General features: G+C 51.2%; 1 protein-coding gene across 1 annotated transcript in view; it reads left to right on the forward strand.

Annotated features, from left to right (window-relative positions):
• Nucleotides 1–27,344, forward strand: part of SORL1 (sortilin related receptor 1) — a 169,156-nt gene that overhangs the window by 15,743 nt on the left and 126,069 nt on the right. The window contains exons 2-5 of the mRNA XM_090257292.1: nucleotides 12,518–12,634; nucleotides 21,063–21,188; nucleotides 25,374–25,535; nucleotides 27,106–27,173. Of these exons, the coding sequence (XP_090113418.1) occupies nucleotides 12,518–12,634; nucleotides 21,063–21,188; nucleotides 25,374–25,535; nucleotides 27,106–27,173 (473 nt within the window). The remainder of the gene's footprint in view (nucleotides 1–12,517; nucleotides 12,635–21,062; nucleotides 21,189–25,373; nucleotides 25,536–27,105; nucleotides 27,174–27,344) is intronic.

A 27,344-nucleotide genomic window follows, 5' to 3' on the forward strand; every position in this document is an offset into this window, starting at 1 on the left:
GCTGGCCCCATGTCCTTGTTGTCTTCAGGGTGCGTAGATTCTGGTGGCTGACTGGGTTTTTGTTGGGGGTATGGGCACCTGGGCCTTGAGGATTGGCCGTGACTCAGCCCGGGACCTTCCCATGACCAGGACATGCTGGGCTGACATCTTGCCAAGTGGTGAGGCTCTACTGTTTGTGTGAGTTGCCTGGTGGCCCTCGGACAAGCCATTTCTTGCCAGGGACATTCTCCCTCCCCACTGGGTTTCCCTTGTACAGTCTGTGTTAGGAAGAAAGAAGACATCTAATAAAATAAAAACATCAGTTTTTTGAAGTTGTTTCACCACGCTCATTTTCTAGGCTTCCTTTGTAAAATGTCCTTGTGTTACAGAGCGAGGTCCCCCCAAAATCCCCAGAGCCTGTAGATTGGGATGTGGGGGAGAGGGAGCAGCTTTTAAGAAGCCTTTGCATAGCTATGGCTGGTAGCTAGTGTCTTAGTTATGCAAATGGCTTTGGTTCTTCCAAGGCCCCAAGGAGATGGGAGGGGTTTTGACCATAGAATGGTGAGGGAAGAGCGTACAGGGCCTGCGCAAGGGTCTGTGAATGGTCAGAACTGGTTACCATGCCCACTGTATCACAGGACGCAGTCAGAGATTTAAAAATAAGGTGGCAGCCATTTTAGGGAGAGGAGAGGAGATCGACAGTTTGGAGAGAGAGGAGGAGCACCAGTGGCTTTGAAAGGGCAGAGAGAACCATGCGTGATCCAGGGCAACATTGTAACAGAACCCACGGGCTGCTCTGATGGAAACAGAACCCACGGGGTGTTCAGTTATTAGGGGCCCGATTGCCCGCCGCCAGAAGCATAACTTTCAATACCAGAGTTAAGTGAAAAGAGAAAGAACTATTTAATAGTTATATAGATTTAGATTATTTGCGGATTTCTGCCGTTAAGTCTTATTTTCTTTAAAACACCCACAAACACAGTTCTGCCTTCCTCCCCCTACCAAACCAGGCTACTTTTAGAAAAGTCAGAGATACCATTTTCCTACTTCCCAGACACAGGTCAGCTTTACCAGCAGCTGCCAATCATTTGAGCCTGATTTGGGAGGTTTTTCCTGTGCTGTGGTGCCCTCCAGCTTTTAATGCAGAACCATGTGTAGTTCCCAGCCTCCTTGTAAACTGCATGGAGTTCTCCCTTTCCTTTCCAAAGCCGCATGGTGTTCTCTTACTAAAATGTCTGCCACCTATTTTTAAATCCCTGACTTCGTCCTCTGACGCAGTGGGTGTGGTACCCAGTTCTGACCATTCACAGAACCTTGAGCAGGCTCTGTGTGCTCTTTCTGCACCATTCCATGGTCAAACCCCTCCCATCTTCTTGGGGCCTTGGAAGTTCCAAAGTCATTTGCATAACTGAGACACTAGCTACAGTCATAGCTATGCAAAGGCATCTTATAAGCTGTTCTCTTTTCCCCATCCCCCAACCCACAGGTTTTGGGGATTTTTGGAGACCCCCACTCCGTAACAACATGGCACATGTTTTCCTGGACTGTTATATGCAGGCTGATGACACCGTACCCCAGATCCTGAAGGAGACAGCTGATAGATAAGGGATGGGGAACTTCTGGGCATGTTTTGGTTTCTAGCCTTTTGGGGAGCAAGGGAAGTGCTGCGTCCCGTGGGAGAACAGGGCTCTGAGCTGAAGTGATCACTGTCCTCCCCAGGTTGCAATATTGTAAATAAGGACCTGTTTTCCTGAACACTAGTTGTTGGGTTTTATACCAAGGTGCCACGTGAAAGAAGCCCTATTCGCTCTGTAGCATTTGCTGGTTCTGATGTTCTTTGTCCTTTGTTCTGCCCCCCCCCCCATTAGGATTGGTTGAGGGGCCTCATAAACCCCATGTTCCCTGAGCAGAAAGAAATACTTCTGCATGTTGTGTTCAGACCTCTTTCCCACTCTGATCACTGATGGCTTTGTACCTGGGCAAAGAGTGATTGGATTGTTACCTGCCAGAGGGATGTTTTGAGGTATCCCAAGTTGAATATCGGTGGGCTTGTTCATCCCAGACCCCGGGTGAACTTGGACGATTGTTCTAAGTTCCAAATCTTCATTGTATTGATGCTTGCATAACTTCTGTGTTTATACCCATCTGGTTCTAAGGGCGAGGATGTTTTGGCGGGGAGAAGACTTTCAGCCTGAATTCTCAGGGCTCCTGTGTGGGTGGGTTTCTGATCCATAGGTGCTTCTAGATTCTTCCCAGAGGGTGGGCTGGAGGGAGAGAAAGGGGGAGGGAAGGCATCTGTAGTGAGGTGTTAGAGGCTGGGGGAGGGTCCCCTGGCTCCTTTCTCCCTGTGGCATTCTGGGTTAAATAATTTACTTATTTCTGTTTTTTAAATTATTTATTGGTTTCGGGTATACAGCTGAGTCATTAGACAACCCTATACTTTACAAGGTCGTTCCCTCAATATGTCTAGTGCCCCAGCTGGCACCGTACATAGTGTTAGAAACAAGGTCATAGTGACTCCCAAACCAGTAGCAAAGTCATTGGTAACAAAAGGCAAATGTAATTGAAGGGTCTTAAGGGCAAATGTAATTAAAGGATCTCTGAGAAGGGAGTGGATAACATTAGCATATTCACAAATCACAATAGGGGCATTTAGATGAACGCGTTAGATTGTACCTCCGGAGTATCCAGTCATGGAGAAACGGGGAAGGAGGAGAGGGGAGGGGAAACTAGTTGCGTTAGGGTGGGGAAGCTAAGACTATAAAACCAGGTTCCTTTGTCTACTTGGGGCGCACATTCTCCTGGCTATGAGGGTGCGCCCGGCTCTGCAGACTCGTGAATAAAGGCTTCGTTTTACTGCTCAAGTCCTGTGTCCCAGTTTTTATTGTGAGCGTTTCTCACAATTTGGGGGCTCGTCCGGGATCCTCCGCCTGTGTGTGGAAAGGGCTCTGAGCCAAGGTGGGGAGACGCGTCCTACCCGCTTTTGGGTGGCCTGCTTGACCCAGGGCCCACCCGCCTCAGTGTCCGGAAACGACCCGAGACTTCTTGTTGGGACAGCAGTGGATCGACGCAGGGGGAAACAAAAGCAAACACCGCGGCAACCAGGCAACCTCGTGCACGGGCCAAGGTAGGAAAATTGGACTTAAGTACTGCCTTGGTGGTTGGGCATCCTCGGGAAGCTGATTGTGCGTGTGGCTGGTACGAGTTGTGTGTGTGGCTGGTACGAGTGTAGAGTGCCTCTCCGCTGGGTCCGCTGTCCCGTGAGGGAGACGGCCGGAGTGCACCTCCGCTGGGTCCGTTGTCCCATGAGGGAAACGGCCGGAGTGCATCTCCGCTGGGTCCGTCCTCCCGTGAGGGAAACGGCCGGAGTGCTCTTCTGCTGGGTCCGTTCTCCCGTTAGGGAACGGCCGGAATGCACCTCCGCTGGGTCCGTTCTCCCGTGAGGGAACGGCCGGAGATGAACGAAGCATCTCGGTCTGTGTGCAAGTAAGCGAGTGTGGAGTGCCCCTCTGCTGGGTCCGTTAGGTTGAGAACACAGCCGGATTCAGCCACGGGAATCAGCTGAGGATGGGAAATGGAAATTTTAGGCCTAGGGGTGGGGACCAAAAGTAAGGAAGAACAGACAATGGTAAATTATTGTTGTTTCCTTTGGCCAAAGGAACCCATTTAGGGGAAATCTGTCTCCTAGCCCCTATTTGGGTCTGATGAATGTTGGGTTTGTCAAGCCCTGGTCTTATATGTGTGTTCAGTTTTTTTGGATTGTTTGTTTGTTTGTTTGTTTTTGGAGAAAGAAGAGAGGGGCATCGCTGTGTGGTTGCCTCTCGCTCGTGCCCCCAGTTGGGGATCTGGCGTGTGGCCTGGCTGGGAGTTGAACCAGCGACACTTGGTTCGTGGGCTGGTGCTGGGTCCACTGGGTCACAACAGCCAGGGCCAGGCATCAGCCTTTAAGGAAGAGAGGGAATATGCTCTCTGCTGATCACCACCTACCAGCAGATCTGCAGGTCTCTTCCCTGTATAAAAGAAAAAGAGAAGGCCTGGGACCCTCTGTCCTGTCTCCCACTGCCTTATAGCCCTGGCCAGCCGGCGGCCAACTGGGCAGAGGCACCGTGGATGGACAGTACAGACGGAAGAGACCAGGAACACCTAGCAGATACCCCACCAGTATCCGCCCCCATGACACCTACGGCGCTGGTGGCAACTTATCTAAATTAAGAAAGGAATTGAAACAATGTAAGCAAGACCTAAAGAACTTCCCCATTCCCTCAGAGCAGCCGGTTTCCCCTTAGGGAAGTCTCCATGGGTCCAGGACATATTAGATATGTCAAATGCTCCTTCAACAAGCACTGAAGTTAGAAACTTCAAACGCAATATGAAGCGCTTGGTAAAGGACCCCCTTGGACTGGTGGAACAACTAGACCAGTTCCCCGGACCCAGCATATACATGTGGACAGAATTAATGTCTATACTAGACATCTTCAGTGGGGAAGAGAAGGGAGTGATCAGATGGGCTGCTATGAGGATATGGGAAAGGGAACATCCCCCCCCCCCGGTCAGGAAACTGTCCCGGCCTAACAGAAGTTTCCCAGTATAGACCCTGATTGGGATAACAGGCCGGAGGCTAGGGCTCAAATGAAAGACCTTAGGAGCTTCGTCATCAGGGAAATCAAGGAGTCTGTTCCCCATGCACAGAATGTCTCCAAGGCATTCGAAATACAGCTCCATCAGATCCCTGCAGAAGCTCAGGGACAAAATGAGAAAGTATTCTGGTCTAAATCCAGAGAATGCTGTGGGACAGGGACTCTTAAAAGTCACCATTGTAACAGAAACTGGCCAAATATTTGTAAGAGATTGCAAAAAGTAAGTGAATGGGCCAATTAAAGCAACTGAAAAACTCTTCAGGGAAGCTCAGAAAGTGTATGTTAGAAGAGAGGAGAAGAATGAGGAAGTAGCCCTCTTTAACTCTCTAAATCTGGCAGACAAAGGAACTGTTTTGGTGCCAAACTGCGCCCAGGTAAAGGCGCCTCCCATGGCACCACCCCTTCCACAGGTAGGGGCGGCTCCCGCGGCAGCATCGGAGGCTCCTGGGGCGCAGCCCCCTCTGCAGGTGAGCGTGGCTTCTGCAGTGCCCACCCGTCTGCAGATTCAAGGGACTTCCCTCTCAGCACGCCTTTTGGTTATGGCCTCTGAAGTGACTGCAAAGCCAATGACTCCACCTCTGCAGGAGGAGAAATGGGTCTCTCCCTCCAGAGCCTGCATGAAGGTTGTGATTTGGACACTAAGCCTCATAGGTATACTGCCATTTAGGGTAAGCCACGTGAGTGCTCCACCATGGTGGATAAGTCACGTGGGTTTGCCACCATCTTGTGGGTGGTACTTATGGGTGCCACCGACTTCAAAGATGCTGCATGTAATGCTGCCGCCATCTTTGAAGTGGGCAAAATGGTGGGTTAGGTATGCTCTTAAGGTGATGTGCTTTGTTTGCAAAATGGTATATGTCTAAACATTCAAGTCATTGCTGCATGACAGGTGTTTGCAAGGTCTAAGCTTCAGAAAACTGCAGAATATCTACAAATCTAGGGAAATTTTAGCTGCTAAATACTGAGTTTGGGTAGAGTCCTTTACAGTGTGGAAAAGAATTGGAAATGGGTTATGGTTAAATCTGAATGGGTAAATATATGGAAAGTTTGTGAATGTTGCAGAAAGTCTTTGGAAAGTCATAAAAATGTATAGAAAGGTTGTGAAAGTTTTTAAACCTGGGAAAAGGGAAACCTCAACTACTTGTGGTCTAATTGTATGGTTACTGTACCTCTGTATTGGCATTAAGCCATTGGGGACCTATGAAAGGTCATTTGGAATTCCCTGTATTGGTTTGGCATTTAGCTGTTGGAGACCTAGAATTCTCTGAGGCCTAGGAAGGGTCTGGAATTCTCTGTATTGGTACTGGCCATATAATCTGAAAGGAAAATTGAGGTTTCCCAGAGAAAATTAAAAAAACTTCACATGTAGGAAAGTGAACAAAAGAAAGTATAAGGCATGGAAATGCAATTTTAGGGAATATTAGAAGGACAAGAATTTTCCTTCACACTGTATATTTTTCTCCCTACCTGATCCCTCCAGAACTTGGCAATTTAAAGAAGTAAGTAATTACATTAGGTTTCTTTGCATAAAACTAAAAAGACAGTTGCTAATGGTGGTTATGTCAGCCGAGGCTTTGACTGGAATGTCATGCCTGAAGGAGGCATGCTTAGGCTAATGAAAGCCCATGAGGGAAAGGCCTGGCACCTTGGCTGGTTGTGCGGTCCATGGCAATCTTTCTAGGGAAAAAAACGAAGATTGCTTCCCTAATAAATGGCTAGGAAGAAACTTAAGGCACAATGGAAAACCCAAAGGATTTGGGAAAGCATGGGTTTTACAGGCAAGGCCAGATGGCAGGTGTGTGGCTCAGCTTCTTGCCCAGGGGGCAGACTGAAGGTCAACCTGAAGAGTCTTTGTATAAGTTCCAGCAAAGCAGACTTAAAAAATCTTATGTGGTCAATCACTGCTCTTGTTGTGTTTATGCAAATGAACAGGCTAAATTAAAACTGGACTTAATGCAGTCCCTTTAATAACAAGGAGGGTAATCTTAAGGAGAAAAATCGTGATTTGAGGAAAATCACAATGATCAGTGGTAGACTATAAACTAGTGCAGCTGTGTCTATAAAGTTTATTTTAATTAAAAGTTTGTTTTCATTCAAAAGTTAAACCAGGTCTGTGACATTATCAATAATGCTTAATTTACAGGCAAGAAGAATGTCAAATGCCTTGCAACTGGATGTCTTCCCAATAAGACAGTCTTGCAAATTTAGAAATTGGTTTGTGAATTGTGTTGTGTGAATAAACATGTGTGTGTTCTTTCTGTTTTCATAGGATATAAGCCTATAATCTCATTACCTGAGTGATTGTCTGTACATAGAAGCCTCACTTAAGAAGCCCATCTGCATTGCTGCCTCCTGAGACTCAACAGTTTGGCTGAACTAAGTGGTTGGGTTGGCGAAGTATGGGTTGGTCAGTGGGCTTCACTTTAAACTGGTCTCTCTTTTGCTTAAAATAACTTTCACCAAGGAGCTCCTTCCCCAAACTGCCAGCCTCTCCAGTGCAACCCTCTTCTTCTGACACTGAACCAGCCACAGACCTTAAGTCAGGAACCCCATGTGGCTGCCAGAGTTTATGGCCTAAAAGCTAATGTATCTGACATAAATCCAGTAGGGTGGCTAGGTCTTCACTTAGTGACAGCTACTCCTTCCCTAGAAAATCTAACTTCTCTCAGCTACACCTCAGAAAAGACTCCAGAATAATCCAGCCAAGGTAAAAGTTTTTAAGGTATTAGATCTCAGACAAACCTTAGAGATAGAGACTGGGTACGGAGACGCAAATGCTTGGGTAGAATGGGTCAAATTTGCTGTTAATTCCCTGAATAAAAGCAACTGTTATGCTTGTACCACAGGGAGACCCCAGGCACAGGTCGTACCATTTCCACTAGGCTGGGACTCTGACTGCTCGGGAATGGCCTGTATGCTCGCTCTCTACCAGGATGAGAATGCATGGGGAAATGGGACTTGCAGAAGCTTGTCTCTCCTCTTCCCTCTATAAGGAGAAATGGGACTCAATTCCTCCCTTCATACTCAGTGGGGCCCATGAATTACTCTTCTTGCCTCTCTAGGTGGGAAGCGAATTCAGGTACCCCTGCAGAAGAACTCCGAACATGCACTCATACCAGAAATGCGAGCCACCTTCACAGTGGGGCCGGCGACTATATTCCCCTCCAAGTCCCCAGAGCAGCTGTCTGGTGGTATTGTGGGCAAAGGAGTCTCTGGAAAATCCTACCTGACAGGTGGAGTGGAACCTGTGCCCTGGTTCAATTGGCTATCCCATTTACCCTAGCATTTCCAAAACTGGTCCAGACTAGACTGCCCCTGTTAGGGAAAAGAGGTCAGTGGTGCCTGGTGGATCCTTTGATCCTCATATCTATATTGACGCAATTGGGGTCCCCAGAGGAGTTCCAAATGAGTTTAAAGCTAGAAATCAAATAGCAGCAGTGTTTGAGTCAGTGCTCTTCTGTTGATTTATTTATTAAATGCCACCAGTTGAGTGGCTTGGGAGAACAGGATGGTACTGGATATGATGCTGGCAGAAAAGGGAGGTGTATGTGTAATGCTTGGGGGGCAGTGTTGCACCTTTATCCCTAATAATACAGCCCCTGATGAATCTATCACTAAGGCTCTGCAGGGACTAACTACCTTAGCAAATAAGCTAGCAGAAAACTCAGGTATTGACAATCCCATAACAGAATGGTTAGAAAATTGGTTTGGCAACTGGAAAGGAATAATCTCATCAGCTCTGGTATCCCTCATAGTGGTAACAGGGGTCCTCACAGCTTTAGGCTGCTGTATTCCATGCATTAGAGGTTTAGTTCAAAGACTAATTGAGACTGCACTAACTAAACAGATGCAGCAACTTTTCATAATCTCCTCCTCCGAGAGACCAAAGGGAATCCTAACCATGAGGAAGAAAGTCAAGAAATCCTCCTTAAATTTGGAGGAATAAATAGAATGGTTTGAGTAGTCAATTTTCCAAAAGAGACAGGGGGAAATTGTTAGAAACAAGGTCATAGTGACTCCCAAACCAGTAGCAAAGTCATTGGTAACAAAAGGCAAATGTAATTGAAGGGTCTTAAGGGCAAATGTAATTAAAGGATCTCTGAGAAGGGAGTGGATAACATTAGCATATTCACAAATCACAATAGGGGCATTTAGATGAACGCGTTAGATTGTACCTCCGGAGTATCCAGTCATGGAGAAACGGGGAAGGAGGAGAGGGGAGGGGAAACTAGTTGCGTTAGGGTGGGGAAGCTAAGACTATAAAACCAGGTTCCTTTGTCTACTTGGGGCGCACATTCTCCTGGCTATGAGGGTGCGCCCGGCTCTGCAGACTCGTGAATAAAGGCCTCGCTTTACTGCTCAAGTCCTGTGTCCCAGTTTTTATTGTGAGCGTTTCTCACAATAGTTACCGCAATATCATCGGCTGTGTTCCCTGTGCTGGACTTTACATCCCTGTGACTGTTCTGTAACTGCCACACTGTACTTCTTACTCCCTTCACCTCTTTCACCCAGAGTCCCAGCATCCCCCTGCGGACAACCATCAGTTCTCTCTCTATGAGTCTTTCAGTTTTGTTTGTTCATTTATTCTGTTCTTTAGATTCCACATATAAGTGAAATCATATGATATTTGTCTTTCTTTTGTAACTGAACAAACCAGGGCCTGTCCATGCGGCGCCTTGATGCACGACCCAACAATTAGTGTTGAAGGAAACAGGTTTTTATTTCTAGGATTCCAGCCTTGGGGGGTGCTGGGAGCACTCCTGCTTAGAGCCCTGTCCTCCCACAAAACCCAGCACTTCCCTTGCTCGCCAACAGGCTAGAAGCCAAAACCACGCCCAGGAGTTCCCCATATCCTTATCTGTTTTTAAGCCAGCTGTGCAAACAGTCCTCCAGTCCCTCTGGAAGGTACACCTGTGGGTTTCCATCCTCTCGCAGGGCTCTCTCCTTCAGGATCTGGGGTACATTGTCCTCCGCCTCCATGTAGTGGTTCGGGGAAGGTGCCATATTGCACTGGCTCATGGTGGAGTCCCAGGGAGGCACATGTCCCAAGAGAGTGGCTTCTGTGTACGTCCTTCAGAGAAGCTGAGGTCTGTAGCCCAGCATTCCAGGCACCTCCCACACATCTGTGCAAGGTTAGGCAGGTTCCTGCACAGCTCCATCAGCTCTCTCCTTCCACCTTTGCCTCAGCCCACATGGCCGCCTTCCTCACTACCCCAGGCTGTGTGGCAGAATCCCAACTCCTGGCCGGCGTGGCCTCTACCTTACACACCGGCCCTCATGGCAGAATGCTTCAGTACAGACTGCACGGCTGCTTGCTTCCTCTCTCAGATCTCATGGCCGTATCTTTCTCTCTCTCTCTCTCTCTCTCTCTGTCTCTCTCTCTGCCCACCCTTGTTTTAAATGCTGACCCAGAACTTCCTACGTGACCTCATATCCAGCCCCTCCTACAGTGTGCTGCTTTTGTCAGGTCCCCCATATTTTTTACCTTCTTTCAGCTGCCATCTTTAGTTAGTCCCTGCCTCTGTGAAGCACTGTGTAAGCTCCCTGGGCTGAGTCATGCGTGAATCACTGGATGCTCTGAAAGTCTTGTAAGCCTTTTGCTTGGGGCGGCAGCACAACTTGAATGTGCCATCGTTATGCAAAATATCTTCAACAGTTGTATCTGCATCCCCCTCCCCCCAACCCTGTGGGGCTTTTTTCCTATTTTGGGGGACCCTTGCTCTGTACCCCATTGCACTCTGAGTGATGTTTCACTCAGCACAACACTCTCTAGGTCCATCCAGTAAGATTTCATTCTTTTCATGGCCGAGTCGCATTCCATTGTACGTATGCACTGCAACTGTTCTAGTCACGCGTCTGCTGCTTCCATACCTTGGCTACTGTAAGTAAGGCTGCAGCCCTGACCAGCGTGGCGTGGTTGGGTGTAGTGCCACAAGCTTTAAGGTCGCTGATTCAATTCCCGGTCAGGGCACATGCCTGGGTTGCGGGTTTGTTCCCCAGTGGGGGTGCACGAGAGGCAGCTGATTGATATTTCTCTCTGGCATCCATGTTTCTCTCCCTCTCTTTCCCACTTCCCCTCCCTCTAAAAATAAAGAAATAAAAATCTTTAAATAAGTAATTCTGCAATGAACAGAGGGGTGAGGATATTCTTTCTTCAGATAAATCCCCAGAAGTGGACTCACTGGGTAGTTATGTTTTTTTATTTAGACTTCTCTGTTGATGCTTGCCTGGATTTATCTGACATGGAACATTTTAGAACTGACCCATCTTCCTAAAAAACACCAAGGATTTTTTCTTTAGAAAGGTCTCATTTCAAATATTTTCTGAGAGTTCGGATCCTGGATCAAAGCAGACCCAGAGCAGATCGGTAAGGATTAGCTCTGCGGTCCCTGTGCCCGCCAAGGGTGCGGCACGGGTGTCTTCCTCTCCCCCTTGTGGGATCTGAGGGCACCTCAGGAAGTGCTGGGAGAGTCAGGGGCGGCGGGCCGGGCGGGGGTGGCTGCCGCAGAGCCCTGACGGGAAGCAGCCGGAAGGCCGAGCGCGCGCCTGGCCCTTCGCGGCTGTCACGGGCCGGGCTGGGCGGCCGCTCAGAGCCCGGGAGCTTGGCTTCCTTCGGGGCGCGCGCAGCAGGCAGCGCCCCGTGCTGCTGACTCCGGGGCTCCGTCCTGGCCTTGGACGCCGGCACCAGCTCTTAGCGGCGCTGCCCGTGGGGTCCCCGGTGGTTCTCGCGCCGGGGGCTCTGGGTGCCAGCCTGTCCTCCGGGGCCAGTGACACGGGAAAAACGAGAGTAATGTGGTTCTTCGTAAGCGAGAAGTACCTAAAAGGCTGTGTTTCCTCCACTTTCGGCGTGAGAATGCCCTTTCGTTACACGCCGGCAGTGACGGCAGAGGGCGGCCCGTCGCTGAGGGGCGCGGCACGCAGCGCACGGAGCCCAGACGCGCGGCGCGGGAAGCACGCCCCGGTCATGAGGACGGAGTGCGTGCGGGGCTCTCCTCAGGGGCCCGGCTCCTCGCCTTGCGTTCCGCTCCCTGCGACTCCAGGCTCCCCGAGGCAGCTCTCGGGGGGGGGGGGAGAACGCCAGGGCGGGGCGGGGGCCGGGGCTCGGGCACCTCTCACGCCCCAGGGGCTGGAGCGGCCGCTGCACACCTGGGTTCGCACCGGCTGCGGGGCAGCCCGGGCCGGAGTCGAGGACGGGAGTCACGTCTGACGCGGCGGCTGGTTTTATCCTTACCCGGCGGGAAAAGAAGTGGCCGATCTCCTGCCGGCCTTTCTGATTTATTTTTATTTTCCTGGTTTGCAGAATTCAGAAGCATGGGGAAGACTGCTAACAAAAACCCACAGGTGGTGTCTCTGGAGTCCTAGACATATTTCCTTGCCTGGGACACTTCCAAGCTAACCGAACGAAGCTGCTCTTTCATTAGTTTTCTCCTGTTCGCTCGAACTCGTTGAGGGCTGTCACCTGGAGGCCAGAGGAAGCCTCGTTTGAAAGAGACGGGAGCCCGTGTGGTCTCTTTGGCCTGTGCGCTTTCTTGAACGGGAAGATGTTTCCGTGTGGGAGTGCGCGCACCACATGTTGCGTGAGGGCGAGAGGAACCGGAGATTGATTTCACGGGGGACAAGAGAAGGCAGAGTGACCGGCTGTGCCAGTGACATTCCCGAGAAGGCTTTTTGCAGTCCTGTTAGATTTTTAAATAGCAGCGAGCTAGTGCTTCTTCTTAGGGAGGTTGGGTCTGGTGGAATCTGTATAATGGGAAACGTAGGCCACCCTCACCCTGTGCTCCAGATTTAAGCCTCTTTGTCACTTCTGAGTGACAAGGGAGGAGAGAGAGTCTTGCGTAAGAATGTTTATGGCCATCCCTCATCATGGGTCCTCATTTCTGTGTTGGTTTTCTCTCTTGTAGGTTAGTCTGAATGATTCCCACAACCAGATGGTGGTGCACTGGGCAGGAGAGAAAAGCAACGTGATTGTGGCCTTAGCCCGTGACAGCCTAGCGCTGGCAAAGCCCAAGAGCAGTGACGTAAGTACCGGCCTCTCTCTGGGTGGACCTCTGTGCCACCCCCTGCCCTCTGTGATCCGACAGGGGTGTCGCTGGGGAGCGGAAGGGATGGGTTACATAACAGAGAGGAGAATCTAGGAGATGGTAAGTGCCACCTCCTTGCTGAGCACAGGGTTGTACCGTCAGGGGCCAGCAGACCCGTGTGACGTGATAGGGTTTGAGCTGGAGGGTTGCATCTGCTCAGCAAAGTGCTGGAAGCACCTTCCTGGGTGGAGCTGCCTGCCTGCTACAGAACCTGGCGGGCACGTTGGTCCCTGCATCCCATTTCCACGGACACCTCACAACTGGGAGAATCGTTGAGTCAGATTTGCTCAGATTCTTTTTTTTAAAGATTTTATTATTTTTAGAGAGAGGGGGAGGGAGGAAGAAAGAGAGGGAGAGAAACATCCATGTGAGAGAGAAACATCGATCAGTTAGTTGTCTCCTGCACACCCCCAGCCGGGGACGAACCCCCAACCCAGGCGTGCCCTGAATGGAATCAAAACCTGCGACCTTTCGGTTTGCAGGACAACACTCCAACCCACGGATCCATGCCAGTCAGGGTGGATTCTTAATTTCCACAGTGAGTTTATACAATATTCAGAAGACCAGGGCTCTGTCCTTGAAGCCTGTGTGAGGCCAGGGGTCATGGGCAGGGATGACCCTGCCTCCGGTTTACAGTGTTTTTACCTCCATAGAGAACACTAGTCTTCTCCATTTTTCTTGAAGTGCATGGCCCTCTGGGACAGCGTGTCATTGTTCCACTCTTAACAGTGATACAGTTTCAAGAAACATTTGCCTGTATCTTAATTTGAACACGGAGATTTTTACTTGGTCTCAGTGTCCAAGAGATGCTAAGAATTGTGGAGGATTTTGGCAACCTGGAGAATAAATACTCTGAGGCGCCCATTGTCATTGGGTCTCAGCTCTGGCTGCCCAGCGGGAAGCAGGGCTCAGTGTTGCCAGATCATCTTATTTTATGAGAGAAGCTCAGAGATCTAGATTTTTATGTGAAAACTGCTGATTCTTACCAGTTGGCAGCTAACGTGCAGTTTTTACATGCAATGTGTAAGCCAAGTAAAACACATGAGGGCCAGAGCTGGCCTTGGTCCTCGGTCTTAGGCCTGTGCTTCAGTCTTCCCCTCGCAGGGAAGAGGAGCAGCCCCTGCATTGGGTCAGGGTCCGACGTGGAGACAGGGAGAAGCTGTGGACAGAAAAGCATGTTGTGGAGCTTCGGTTAGTCTGGGCTCTGGCAGAGGAAGAAGCCTCCTGTCACATCAGCCTAAGGACACGGTTGTCATTCATGAGTCTAGATTTTGATTTCTGGGAGGTCCCTCTGTGTCTGGTCTCTGAGTTAGATGTGCTCTGGGGTAGGTGACTGACTTGGGGAAGCTCCCTGTGGGGAGGGCAAAAGAAGTGCCAGCTATGCTAATGCACAGCCCTGCCCAGGGCGGGTGCTGAGCAGTGGCACGTGGGAAGCTGCTGCACCTGATAGCCATGCTGGGGCGGTGTGTGTGTGGGGGGGTGTCGGGAGGTTGTGATCAGAAGCAGGACTAGGCTTCTCTGGGACAGAGACTTTAGCCTGTTTATAAACGGTCAGGGTTTGCAAGCACAGACAGCAGCCTATGGGTGCCCATCGGCCCTGTGAGGGCCGGCAGGTGCCTGCGTGTGCTCCGCCCAGTCACTGTGCATAGGCAGAGGAGTTGGCTCTGTGCCCCACTCTGTTGAGAAGATCTCCTTAGGGTTTTTATGCATTCAGAAATTAATTGCCCAATAATATTTTTTGTCAGAAAGGTAAAGACCATAACAATTATTTTGTGATTTTGCTGGACAAACGGGAGGCTAGAGATATTAAGTGACTTGCATGAGGGCATTTAGCATGTTTGTGGGAGAGTTGGAGCCAATGAGAATGAAGGCCCAATCACATACTTGGTCTGAGAGGGTTCAGAGTTGCCAGGGCAACCAGCTTGCCTGGGTTTCAGCACTGGAAGTCCCATATCCCAGAACCATCTGCAGCCTGGATGAACCAGCATGGTTGGCCACCCTGATATTGCCAGTCTGCCCAAACCCAGCTCTTCTTCTGTAAAAACATTTGGGTGTTTCTAGGAGGAACCATCAAACACTTGAAGTAATACACTGTTCTGGAGTGATGTATATGCATGACTAAATGGAAAGGAAATGTGATGCTTAGAGATAGTAAATAAGATGGCAGAGATTTCCCCTCTGTGTACCAGCTGCCCTGAAGAATTGGCTGCTGCTGCTGTGATGTTCTGATGTGAAAAGTTAGTGCAAAAATAACTGATGACTCAGGCAGAGGTTGCTGGTGTCAGAGTGGTAACAGCCACATTTTCTTTCAAGAGGACCAATTGTAAAGCCCATCAGCAGTCTGGAAGGGAAGGAACCCATGCAAAGTAGGAACCGGGAGTGTTGGAGGAGGTCCCACCCGTGGACGTTCAGCGTGGAAAAGAGGGTGGGCCTGGAAGCTGGAATCCAGAGGGTTTGCTATTAAATCAGGAAGAAAATGAATGGTGTCCTCATGGACTTGTAGCCAGTGTGACTCTGTGAAGGCTGACTCCTGCGGACCCCTCTTCATTTGGGGTGGTTCTGGTAGATGAAAAGAAACGACAGGTGCTATTTATCTTGACCCTTCCCACCTCTTTGTTTCTGTTCTCTCTTGTTGTGTGAAGTACTCAGACGCAACAGAAATGGCCAGAGAGCTGTCCAGAGAGAGTGCCCACCACAAGTCAGAGTCAACCAGGGGATGCGCTGGGGATGGTAGGACTTGCTGCCCTTGTACCCAGAGTGGCAAGACACTGTGGTTGGTGCCCCTCAGGGTTGCCTGGGAAGTAGGGCCAGTAAGTAGGTCCTCATTTAATGTTGTTGGTCAGTTCTGCAACTTGAAGTAGAAGATGTATAACACAGGGGAACACAATTTTCATTGAGTTAGATCTGACACTTGTTTTTGATTAACTTTTGGCATTTGAATAAAAAATTGACCCCAGTTTTTCCCTATCACCTCAACTTTTTAAGGTACAGGATACCTGCCTTTTGTCCCCCAAATCATACAAAATGTACATACAAAGAAAAATAAAGAAAAAATTACCTGAATAGACTGTTTATTTAGAGTTATTTTATTCATATAAAGGCTGTATGTTATTACTGTAAGTCAAATTGTGTACAAGTAGTCAAGTTCTGCTACCACACATACATATTAAGGTATTTTATCTTTTCAAATGACAGGCTAGGAAATGAGATACTTGAAACAGTCTCCTTCAGTTGGCAAAGCTTTAACAAATTGCTTCATGAGACCCAGTTTTATGTGCAGAGGTGGGAATAGAATGTTCTTCCTGTGAACAAGTGGCTCATATAGAGTGTTTGGATCACCAGATTTGAGATCAGATCTTGGAGGCCAATTCAACCCAATGCTTCTCACGAGCTCTGCTGTCCCACATACACAGAAAACAGGGATACTTGGTGTATCCACATTGTTGGCCAAAAAGGAAGCAGACCATTTGAAGGTCAACACAGATGATCCAGTTGTGCTTGAGATATTTCAACAAATCAATGACTCTCTTTATGTCTTCATATTCTTCATGAAAACAAACTGAATGGCCAACTGGGACTGCACCAAATAAATTGCCATTGTGGAGGGGGACACACTTCAAGCTCTGCTTTGAGCTGTCGATGAGTGGTCGCCATTCGGTTGTGTTATAGATTGGAATTCCCAATTCCTCCATTAAACCGTGTATGTTATGGCAATACACAAAGCCACCGTCACTTTGGACGTACTGCAGAAATGCACTTTCTCTTGATTGAAAGTAGGATGCCTTCACTCCTTTTTCAAACCAGTTTTTCTCATGCAGTCTTGGTGCGAGGAGTTCTGAAGCCTTTTTGGATAGTCCCAAGTTTCATGCCAAATCATTCAACTCATGCTAATCAAATCCCTAATGAACTGAGTCATCTTCAATTTCAAAGTCTTCATCGTTGCTGTCACTTAGTTCTTCACCATACTCCTGTTTTTCAAAAGAGGGTAGTTCAGTGAAAACTGGCACTGGGATTTCAGCTGAATAAGGTACTGGGTGTATAGCTGATGGTAGACTAGGATACTCTATTTTACATTTATTTTTCTTGTTATATCCTGACGTTTTCACTATACAAAAGTAACAGTCATTTGAATGATCTCTGGGCTCTCTCCAAACCATAGGTATACCAAATGGCAATTTATCACGTGTTCCCTTGGTCCACATCTGTAAACTCTCGACACACTGCTTGCACACCTTGTGAGGGGCCCAAGACTTATGTTGATCACCAAGTTTTACTTTAAAATATGCAAAATAGGCTTGCCTGACAAATGCGCTGATGTTTTTCCTTTGGGAATGGTGAAACTGCCACAGATCTAACAAAATGAATCAGGGTTGTTTAGGCACTTACGATGAGAAATAGCAGAGGCATACATGATCTGAAGGAAAGGAAATAAGTATGTATATAAATAAAAAAATAAATTTTGCTAACCCCTGGTATATGGACAAGAACTTGGACTACTCTTCTGAATACGATTCACAATATAGAGCGGCACACAACCTCTCACCACACTGTCTCATGTGTAACTGAATAGCTTAGACAAGTGTGAACCTGTTGCTGGTCTCCAATGTCGTCCCCCACCCCTCCCCACTCGAGGGAGGTTTGCCCTCAGCCAATAGAGCACTAGTGCTTCCCTTGGTCCAGGCTTGATCCAATCTAGAGTGGTCACATTAAGATAAGCTGTAGAGAAAAATCTTGGTGTGATAGAAGAAAACTAACTGCAGTTTTGAAACCACATGCCTATTTAAGTCTAAAACAGCTGAAAAATTGAACTCAACAGGAATTATGTTAAAAATTGTTCCCCTGTGTAATGAAATCAGTTTTACGATGGCGAATGGACACAAGCAAGTTCCCAGGGCATCACATCAAGGCTGTGCCGAAACAGTGCTGAACGCAGCGAGAACCTGCCGTATGTGCTCACAGCCACACTGCAGCCTGGGCAGCTGCGGGGCATGGTGGCCGGCTGAGCACTGGCTCTGAAATCACAGCGCCCGGTCTGGATCCTGGCTCTGCCCTTCGCTGGCAGCCTGGCCATGGGCCAAGCCCTTCTCATCTGTTGGTGAGGCAGGAGTTGTGAACCTTGCTTCCTGAAGTACGTGGGTTGGCACCATGGGTACCTCCCGGGAGCTGGTTAGATGTGCACAATGTCGGGTCTTACCTGGACTTCCTGAGTCAGAACCCGCACTGGGACCAGCGTCCTGCCGGGTGATTCATAGGCATTTTACAGTCTGAGGAGTGCTGGCACAGAGGTAATTAGAATAGGGCCAGATATGAAATGTTTTCTGTCCTTTTGAGCCCTCTTCCCTGCCCTTTTCCTTCATGTCCCCCACCCCCTCTCCTCTCTCCTTTCTTCCTTCTCCCTAATAGCATGGCGTGATTTTGAAGTACAGGGAAGTAATTTAAAATATTCACTTTGAAGGACTTACCTTTGTAGGTAGCCACGTTTGGCAGTTTATAAGTCTCCCTTTTCATTTTGTTCCTTAGGGAGCAGTGTCATATGGAGGTGAGTGAGGACTAATTAGTGCAGACAAGATAGCCAAGTGCAGGGCGCTGGCCCACATCTCCCGCTGCCCCAGGGCGGGGAGTGAGATCGCTGCTCCATAGGGAAAAGACAGACGCGCAGCTGTGTCGCTGGGGGTGCCGCGTGGAGCCCACGAGGCCCCCGGCATTGTCTGGGCACTGGCAGGGGCCAGTGGAGGATGGTGGGTCGCTGTGCCCAGCCCTGAGCTCAGTCTTCGCCGTTGACCTTAGGGTCTGTGCTGATCACATGGAAATAAGAATGTTGAGGATGGGATAAACTGTGTTGGAATTGTTTAACCTGGAGAAGGAAGGAAGGCTCAGGAGCAATTGGCGAGAGCCTTCAGGTGTAGGATGGACCTGTACATGCTTACTCTTTAAAAACATTTATTTTTATTGAATGTATCAGGGTGACATTGGCTAATAAAATCATATAGGTCTCAGGGGTACGATTCTGTAATACACCACCTATATGTTGTGTTGTGTGTTCCCCACCCCAAGTCAGGCCTCCTTCCGTCACCATTTATCCCCCTTCACCCTCTGAGAATCATCGTGCTGTTGTCCATTAGGTTTTCCCTTCTCAGTTGCTTTGATCTTTTCACCCAGACCCCCAGCCCTCTGCCTCTGACAGCTGTCCATTGGTTCTCTGTGTCTGTGAGGCCGTTGCTGTTTTGTCTGTTTATTTTATTTATTGGATTCTCCATGCGAGATCCTGTGTCATTTCCGTACCCACGCTTACGTTCCATGCAGCGAACGACAGAGATGGGCTTTGGTTAGGGGGCAGGGTGAGGGAGAGCCTGCTGGAAGTGCGGCTGCTCTTGCTTTACTGGGAGTGGCTGCTCCCAGGAGGGCCCTGGGCTCAGTGGGGGGCAGTCTGTCCACTTGCTCTCCGCAGTCCTTCTGCAGCCTGGCCTACAGGCCTGCGGCTGACCTTCCTCTTCAACAGAGGAGCGTACTGCGTAGAAGAGCGGTCTCCTGGAAGGCTCACGTGCTCGCAAAGGTGGAGAGTCAGCTGGACATGGACTGGGAGGAACCGTCAGCCGTTTTGTCACTTGCCGCTGAACTTGGGCTGGTTGTTCACGTCCCTGAGGCTTCGTGTTTGTCATCTCTCTAGTTATTCCCTCTGTCACTTACAGACTCCTTTATTTCACTCTTTTATTCCTTGTGGAACACATCTCTTTACTTGCTCTGTGGTTTATAGTGGTGCAGGTTCACTCCAGAAGTCTTTGCTGAGTACCTGCTGCCTTCCAGGTACTGAGGGCGGCAGAGGGGAGAATCACTCACAGGGTGTCTAAAGATGCAGAGATGCACTGTAAGCAAAACAGCTCTGTGTTCTGAAAAATGTTTCCCTGATGTGAACTTACTGTCTCGCGTTGTGCCCGAAGGCCGCATCTTTGATGTCTGGTGCCTGGCACAGTCCTGGCGTACATAAAACCTCAGAACAGGTCTGCTGTCAGGTCCGTGGGAAGCGAAGGCAGGCCGCTTTCTGGGGTTAGTCTCGTGGTTTCCATTTTGGTTGGAATTCATCTGTCATCTTTCTTTAATGATTACCCAAGTCTAACTAAGCTATTATTCATGCTGTAGTCTTCTGTGAGGCTTGTTGTAACCCTCTGATTGTATTAATTATATTTCCTGTTACGCAGGTAGTAAAGTCTATGCACAAAAGGTGGGACAGCTTCCATCCTGGCAGTGTTGGCTTTGGAGGCAGGCAGGCTGGGCCGGGATCCCACAGTGCCACTTCCTAGCTGAGTCCCCTGGGCAGGTGACTAATCTCATCAGCCCCTGTTGTCTTCTCTGAAAATGATGTTCGTGATTGCGTGTGCCACTGAGGGCTGTGGTGACGGCTCCCTGGGCCCCTGTTTGAAGGCCTCCGTCCCGTGCCTGGCCCCTGGCGAGCACTCAGGCAGTACCTGGCCCGCTTAGGCTTTATGGCGTGGTCGCTGGGTTGCCGGAAACCAGAGGCAGCAGGGGCTGAGGCTGTCGGCAGGGGAGGGGCCCTGCTGCAGGTCTGCCTGCTCAGTTCCCTGGGTGCGGGACAAGAAAGCAGGGCCACGGGGAGGGGCACTGCAACCCACGTCTTTCACCTCTGTGCTCTCCTGGTTCTTTCTTTTCTATCTCTTGGCTGCTCTGTAGAGACCCACACAGATTTTTAAAAAAGATTTTTTTTATTCTTAGAGCATAAGGGAGGGAGAGAAACATCGATGTGGGAGAGATACACTGGTAGGTTGTCTCTCATACACACCCCACCACTGGAGACTGAACCTGCAATGCAGGGAAGTGCCCTGACCAGGAATGAACCAGCGACCTTTTGCTTTGCGGGACAGCGCTCAAGCAACTGGGCCACAGCGGGCAGGGCTCCCACGAGGATTTTCTTTTCTGTCTTCTGGAGTGCTGTAAGAACAGAACTTCCTAGCATAGGGACAAGGAATTAGATTATCTTTTGGGGACATTTCCACAGATGGCAAAACAAATCCTCAGTCCTTTCCTCTCAGACACCCACGTTCTCCACATTCTGTCTCTGGATGTAATTGTTAAGCATTTAACTCAGCAGTGGGGGGAGGTTATCATCGTTTCCATTCGCAAGTCTCCTGGGTGGAGAGGCCTGGGAGCCGTAGGCAGCCCGTTCCCACGCTGTCCGCCCCACGTGCTGGGGACAGCCGGAGGTGCCCCGCTGCTCCTTTGTGGGCCACCTCTTCACATCCAGGGACCTACGAGGAAACCTCGTTCAGGATCCAGGAGGGGATGCTGGACAGACCTTCCTGCCACATCTCTCACAGCTCCTTCCTTTGTCCTCCCCTCCTCCACGTTCCAGGTGTACGTGTCTTACGACTACGGAAAGTCATTTCAGAAGATTTCAGCGAAGTTTAACTTCGGTGCGGGGAATGGCAGCGAAGCCGTGATCGCCCAGTTCTACCACAGCCCTGTAGACAACAAGCGGGTGAGGAGGCAGCTCTGCCACCGGGGTGACTTCACAGGCCATGTTTTGGGAAGGCGGTGCCACTCAGGGGCTGGGAGGTGGCGCTTTGTCATCTTTGTAGCATGACTGGTGCCAGTGATGGTTCTATGAACCTGGGAGTTTGTGACGTTCTCGGGGTGAAACCATACATAACTGAGCAGGCTAGGCACTGGCCAGGCAGGATTCCTGGACAATCAGCGGAAGGCGGAACCACAGGGAATCTGCCAACAAATAAATCACTTGACTCATGGGTGGCAAATGTGTTCCCCAGTCTCCTGGGACTTACCTTGCAGTCTTACCAAGGTCTTCCAGAGCGGCTGCTGAGCTCTCGGCTTGCCTGGCACCAGCAGTGTGCGCATCTATGCACATGTGTGCCTGTGCATGTGTGCATGTGTCTGCTCGTGCGCAGGCATGTGCGGCCTCCTCCCTCTAGCTGGGACTGGCATAGGAAAGGACACCAGGCAGTACATTCTCCCAGCTGGCTGGCAGTCTGGTTTCTGCAAGAGAACCCGCAGTTTGACCTGGAGGAAGGTGCCCTGGCCCCAAGGAGGCAGGGAGCGTGGGCGGGGCGTGGGAGTTGTACGTGATTGCTCTCGTCCCCATGTGTGGTCCTTAGCTCATTTCCAGGGTGTGGTGGCCACTTTTAAGGATGCTGGAAACTCCTTAGTGGCAAAGCTTTCTGAGGTAAGGGCACCTGTTCATCTTTGCTCACCCAGAAAGGGACAAGAGAGGGGGACCCAAAGGGACCCCCCCTAGGACTGGCTTCTCTGGTGTCTGTGGTTTGTTAGCAGAGGCTGCGCTCAAACTGTTTAGCCACTTGAAAGGCAGTGACAAATGAGAACTGTCTGGGGGAGCTTGGTCCTGAAGGCCACCTGTTGGGCATTAACCGTTAGTGCTGGACTCTGGGAAGTCTTGGGGGAGGGGCCAGGCCCCTGGGGCTTTAGGAAGGACCCCTCACAGGTTTCAGGGAAGTGGGGTACAGAAGCACTTTTTCTAAACCCCTGGCCTCTGCTAGTATCACTTTTGAACCCTGTCCCAGAGCTAACACTTGCCTGAGCTGCAGCCTTGAAGCCAGCTCACTGCCTCTCTGCAGCCTTCCTTGCAGTGCCGCCTCTCCCTCCTGCACCTCCGTCGGCCTCGGGTGCTGCGAGCTGAGAAGGAGGGGCGTGTGTGCAGCCTCGAGCTGGCCTGCCTTGCAGAGAAGCCATCTCAGCCTCCTCGGGCCCAGCTGGGTGTGCTCTGTAGTCAGGGTGGAGCGTGAAGAGGGGCTGCCTTCTTGGAGAACTCGGTGGGAGTCGGACCTGGACCCGGGGCAGGCGGCGCTTTCTCTGCGGAGTGTCTAATGCGCCCGAGAAGGCTGCGGCACCTCCCCAGACGTCTCAGGATGGACATGATGCCTCTTATTGTGCTGATCACTCTGTCTGTGACTGCTGCTTTTGTCCGTTGGAAGGCAGTTTGCTCCACCAGACCTACCACTTCCTGAGAAAAACCACACAAGGCTGGGGCTTTGCTGTCAACATCAAGGTACTGGGCCCAGCCAGACCACCTGTATGAAATGTTAGGTGGGCTCTCAAGGGGCGTGGATTGAAGTGGTTGAAATGGCTGTTAGCATCTGCTCAGCAAAGTTGCGATGTCACAAAAGGGCCCCGTGGAGGCTGGAGCGGTGCGTACCCGTGGGACAGGAGAGCAGGTGCTGGTTAGGTGACCAGCTCCGCTCCGTGACTTTGCCTTGTGATGGTGATGGAGTGGTTGTGTGTCCTGGGCAGGGGGGCTCTGTGTTTGCCTCAGCCTGCAGTCCCGCCTTCTCCCTCTCCACCCGAGTGCTGCCACTGACCCGGGGCGCTGCCTGGGCTGCCTGGCTGTCCATGGGCCGCATCGCACAGTCAGGTGGTGTCCGAACGTGTCAGGCTCTTTAGAAAGGCCACAGCACATGCCGGTCAGGGCTCACGACTCCGCAGCAGCGAGCGCTGGCCTTGGTGACATGGTGAGACAGCTCTTTCCCTGCCCCTGCCTCCCAGGTGCTCCCTCATCACTTCTCTGCCCTTCCTCCCTGGCTGCACTGTGCTCTCTGCACTCGGACTGGGGAGTGTCTCACCTGCTGGCCTGGAGGTCAGTCCTGCTGCTCACCGTGTTACCTTTCCAGCGGCGTTTGCGTGCTCAGAGGGAGCAGCATTCAGCTAATTGATGATGATCCTCTGGAATTTCTTGTGTTTGTGGACGGGGTATGTGAGGACACTCCTGAAATGGCTCAGTTTGGAAAGCACCCTGTAGGTCCGCTCTGCTGGCCAATCTGTGGCGTTGGCCTTGAGTAGACTTGCAGCCAGGAACGTGTGGGAGCTAAAAGCAGAGTGGGGCATTCTGTGGCTTCTTAATACGTGCCTGTGTGCGTGGCTGAGAGATGAAGTGGAACCTGCCGGCAGCCGGAGCGGAGGCCTTGGGTGAGGTTAGCGCAGGGAAGGGACGGCTTCACGGGGTGTTTCGGATGACAGATGTGGCTTCCAGCACAGGCGCGCTTTCAGGGGCTGGGGCAGGGTGGGCAGGAGCCCTCGGGAAGGAGAAAGACGTGTGCAGAGGCGTCACGGCACCGGTGTGTGGTTTCTGCGCAGGTGGTGACCGTTCCTCAGGGTGGGCCGTCGCGTGGAAGCCTTCGTGGTATTAGCTGGGCTCCTGTCTGAAGAGGCGGGCATTTGCTTTGCTTTGAAGGCTGTAGGGAGCCGGAGGAGGCTTTGAGGAGCAGAGTTAGATGCTGGGGAGGAAACACGAGAGGAAGAACACACAGAAGTCGCCCTGGGAACTTTACAGTTGAGAGCAAAGGAAAAGGGGCCAAAACACGTGAAAGCAACATGCGAACAAGCGCCAGTGCTGGCGAACCCCGAAGCTGTTGGCACTGAGAGCGCGCAGTGCTGGGGGGTCTGGGTCAGGTGGAATCCATTAGGGGCTCCCTCCGGATTGTTGGTGCCCAGGACTTCCGCGATTGGCCCCCTGCCCTGGTTTCTGGTTCACAGTGTCCCTGGGAGCGCGGCTGGCCTCTGACCTCAGCGCCGCCGCTGCCTGCGGGCGCCTTGCTGGTCAGCCTTGTTTCTCAGCTCCCGCGCATGCCCGCTAGAGCTCATGTCACACCTGTGCTCTGTGTCCCCCCTTTGTTCCAAACTCAGACCAGACTTGGGACGCTCTCCCTGGGCAACCTCGCCTGCCCATCATTTCGGATCCCCTGCACCACGGCTGTCTGAAGTCTCTGCTTCTGTGGGACCAGCTGTGGTTCCCACTGGGTCTCACTTTCCCGTGAGTCACAGTCAGCTTCGGGCACTGCCCCCACCCCCGGCAGGTTCTCAGCTCCTGCAGAGGAAGGACCTTGTGTCTCACCACGGCACCCCAAGTGCACGCGTGTTAAACTGCGCGCCCTCCACCCTTCCCCCTCAGAAGCTTGTAGACTGGCGGTCCTTCTCCAGCCAAACTCGTTCCTAGTCTCCCTCGACCGTGGGGATGCAGCGAGAGGTGAGGCCCTTGCTGGATGGGCTGCTTCATCTTTGCCTTGGCCTGAGGCTGCCGGCCTGGGGATAGCCTGGTCCTCGGGGCTCCCTGTCACCTGGCGCAGTGGCGAGGGGCGAAGCTCACTTTCCTCGAGGGCTGTGATTTTAGGGGTTTTCCTGCAAGGGCATGTCAGAAGGTAGAAAGCAGTCCGTCGGTGTGAATCTGAAGAACAGGACCTCTGTGTCCCAGCTTTCAGTGGCCACCCTTCGATTGTGACCAAATGACTCACCAGGGAGTGAGCATGGCTAAGCCATTTGGAAGAGAGAATAGGCTTTGCAGCTTCAGTACCTGGTGAGATGGGACCCCGTGTGGCTCCCTGCCAGCCCGTCCTGCCGCCTCTCCTCCGCTGAGCCTTGTCTGGGGCGCGCCAGATGGTGAGAGCGCTGCGTGGGCGCTGGTGGCCCCTGGCCCTGCGCTGGCTCAGGCTGACCCCAAACGGCGCACGCTGGCCCGCATCGGTGCAGACCGGCCCCTCACTGCTCAGGCCGGCCCCTCACTGCGCGGGCCGGCTCCTCACATTGGGGTGGCCCCTCACTGCGCGGGGTGGCCCTGCACTGGACGTGCACGCAGACACTGTGAGGGGCTTGGGTGGCTCTGGCCAGGCCCTGCCCTGAGCTCCCCTCTTCTCTCTTGCAGTACATCTTTGTAGACGCTTATGCCCGGTACCTCTGGATCACGTTTGACTTCTGCAGCAGGGTCCAGGGCTTCTCCATCCCCTTCCAGGCAGCTGATCTCCTTCTGCACAGTAAGGCCTCCAACCTTCTCCTGGGCTATGACAGGTCTCACCCCAACAAGCAGGTAAGACAGCTTCCGGAACACAGGCAGGCGGCGCCCCGAGTTTCCTGTTCTGCTCTGTCTGTGTGGACGTTGTGTCCTTAGCCTGACCTTCCCCTAGCCCCTCCCTCCTTCCCTCAGGCTCAGCCTTCGTGGCTATTCCATGTTCCACGGCTCAGGAAAAATCTATCCTCTGGCCCCGTCAGTCTGGGTCCCAGCCGGAGAGCAGCATGTGGCACTTGGCAGGCTCTGTTCGTTGAACAGGATGCCCTTTCTGGTGCAGATGCACCTCTGTTAGGCTCTGGCACTGAATCAGGGAGCCAGGTGAGAGGGCCAGAGTCTGCGTCCCGCTGGGCCCTCGGTCAGTGTCTGTTGCACCTTTTCTGTTCCTCTGCCTGGAGTGTACGGCCATTGCCTGCCGTTTATTTGCATTTACCATTACCATTAATATTCGTCCTCAGTGTGCATGTGGGTAACATGTCAGTGTGTGCATTCTCCTCCTTAATCCAAATTTGAAGGAAAGGTGAGAGATGGGGAGAGAGAGCCTCCGTAGGATTTATATTTCGGGGTTGAAACTTGCCAAGTCGAGAATATTTATCTAGCCCTGGCCGGTGTGGCTCAGTTGGTTAGAGTGTTGTCCCATAAACCAAAGGGTCAGGGGTTCAATTCCTGGTCAGGGCACATGCCTAAATGCAGGTTTGGTCCCCAGTTGGGGTGCATGCAAGAGGCAACTGATTGATGTATCTCTCACATCGAGGTTTCTCTCCCTTCCTTTCTGAAATCTATAAGCATGTCCTCAGGCGAGGATTAAAAAAGAAAAGATTATTGCTCTGGCGTAATATGTGAAACCTGTAGGTCCTGCAGGATTGAATTTATGATCTGTTTTGAATGGCTTAGCTCAGAATTACCTTGGAACATTTTCCTTTGCTTGCTGTTTAGCCAGAACATGATCTGTTACCTTCACAGGCCTCAGGGAGTAACCTAAGTGTGGGCGGGGTCAGCTTACCAGGGTAGGCGGATTATTGTTATTTTTGGTCTACTGCTTCTTCATTCAGGGCTGCCAGGGCCGGAGGGACCCCCAGGTAATGTCTTTGGAAGTTAGGGGCTTTGGCGAGTTAATCATTCATAGCCATACCCTGTGCATCCAGTTGATTCTCTTGGGTGCTTTTCAAGTCTGTACATAGGCAGTGTCCTCTCCACTCAGCTTGAATCGCCATGGCCATTGTCACTTTTAAGGACACTTTCCTAGGTGAGAAGTACTGAGTATAGCCCTTTTGTTTTTACCATCATACAAGGGCTGATCTTGAGTAAAACATAGTTTCTGGTGATCCATAGATAGAAGACAAGTCAGTCATCTTTCCTTCCAGTTTCTGTCGAGACCTTAGTAAGCAGGGAGAGAGAGCAACGGTGCGGGTCTGCTCTCCCCTGCGCCCCTGTTTGCATCTGAGGCGACCCAGTGGCCTCGGTGTCGCGGTGCCTGTCTTCACAGACAGCATGTTATTTAAGGGGGGGTTTTGGGGGGCGTTGGCAGTGCCGGGCAGACCGTGTGTGGTTCCTTCGTCGTGACCACGTCTCCTCACTTTGGTCTTTGCAGCTGTGGAAGTCAGATGATTTCGGCCAGACCTGGATCATGATTCAGGAGCACGTGAAGTCCTTTTCTTGGTAAGTGTGTTGTCTAAGAAATTTGAATTATATAACCTCCTTTTCTCAGTCCTAGCTCTTTCACAGAGGACGAACCTGGCCTCCCCTTAAAGGTAAGCATTCGGTTCAGGAAGTCTGTTTTCCGGACCTGCAGGTGTAACGGGCTTGCCTGGGGTGGACGAGGGAGGAGGG

The sequence above is a fragment of the Furipterus horrens genome, unplaced genomic scaffold (assembly GCF_987537825.1).
Source record: "Furipterus horrens unplaced genomic scaffold, mFurHor1.1.pri manual_scaffold_11, whole genome shotgun sequence".
Lineage (NCBI taxonomy): Eukaryota > Metazoa > Chordata > Mammalia > Chiroptera > Furipteridae > Furipterus > Furipterus horrens.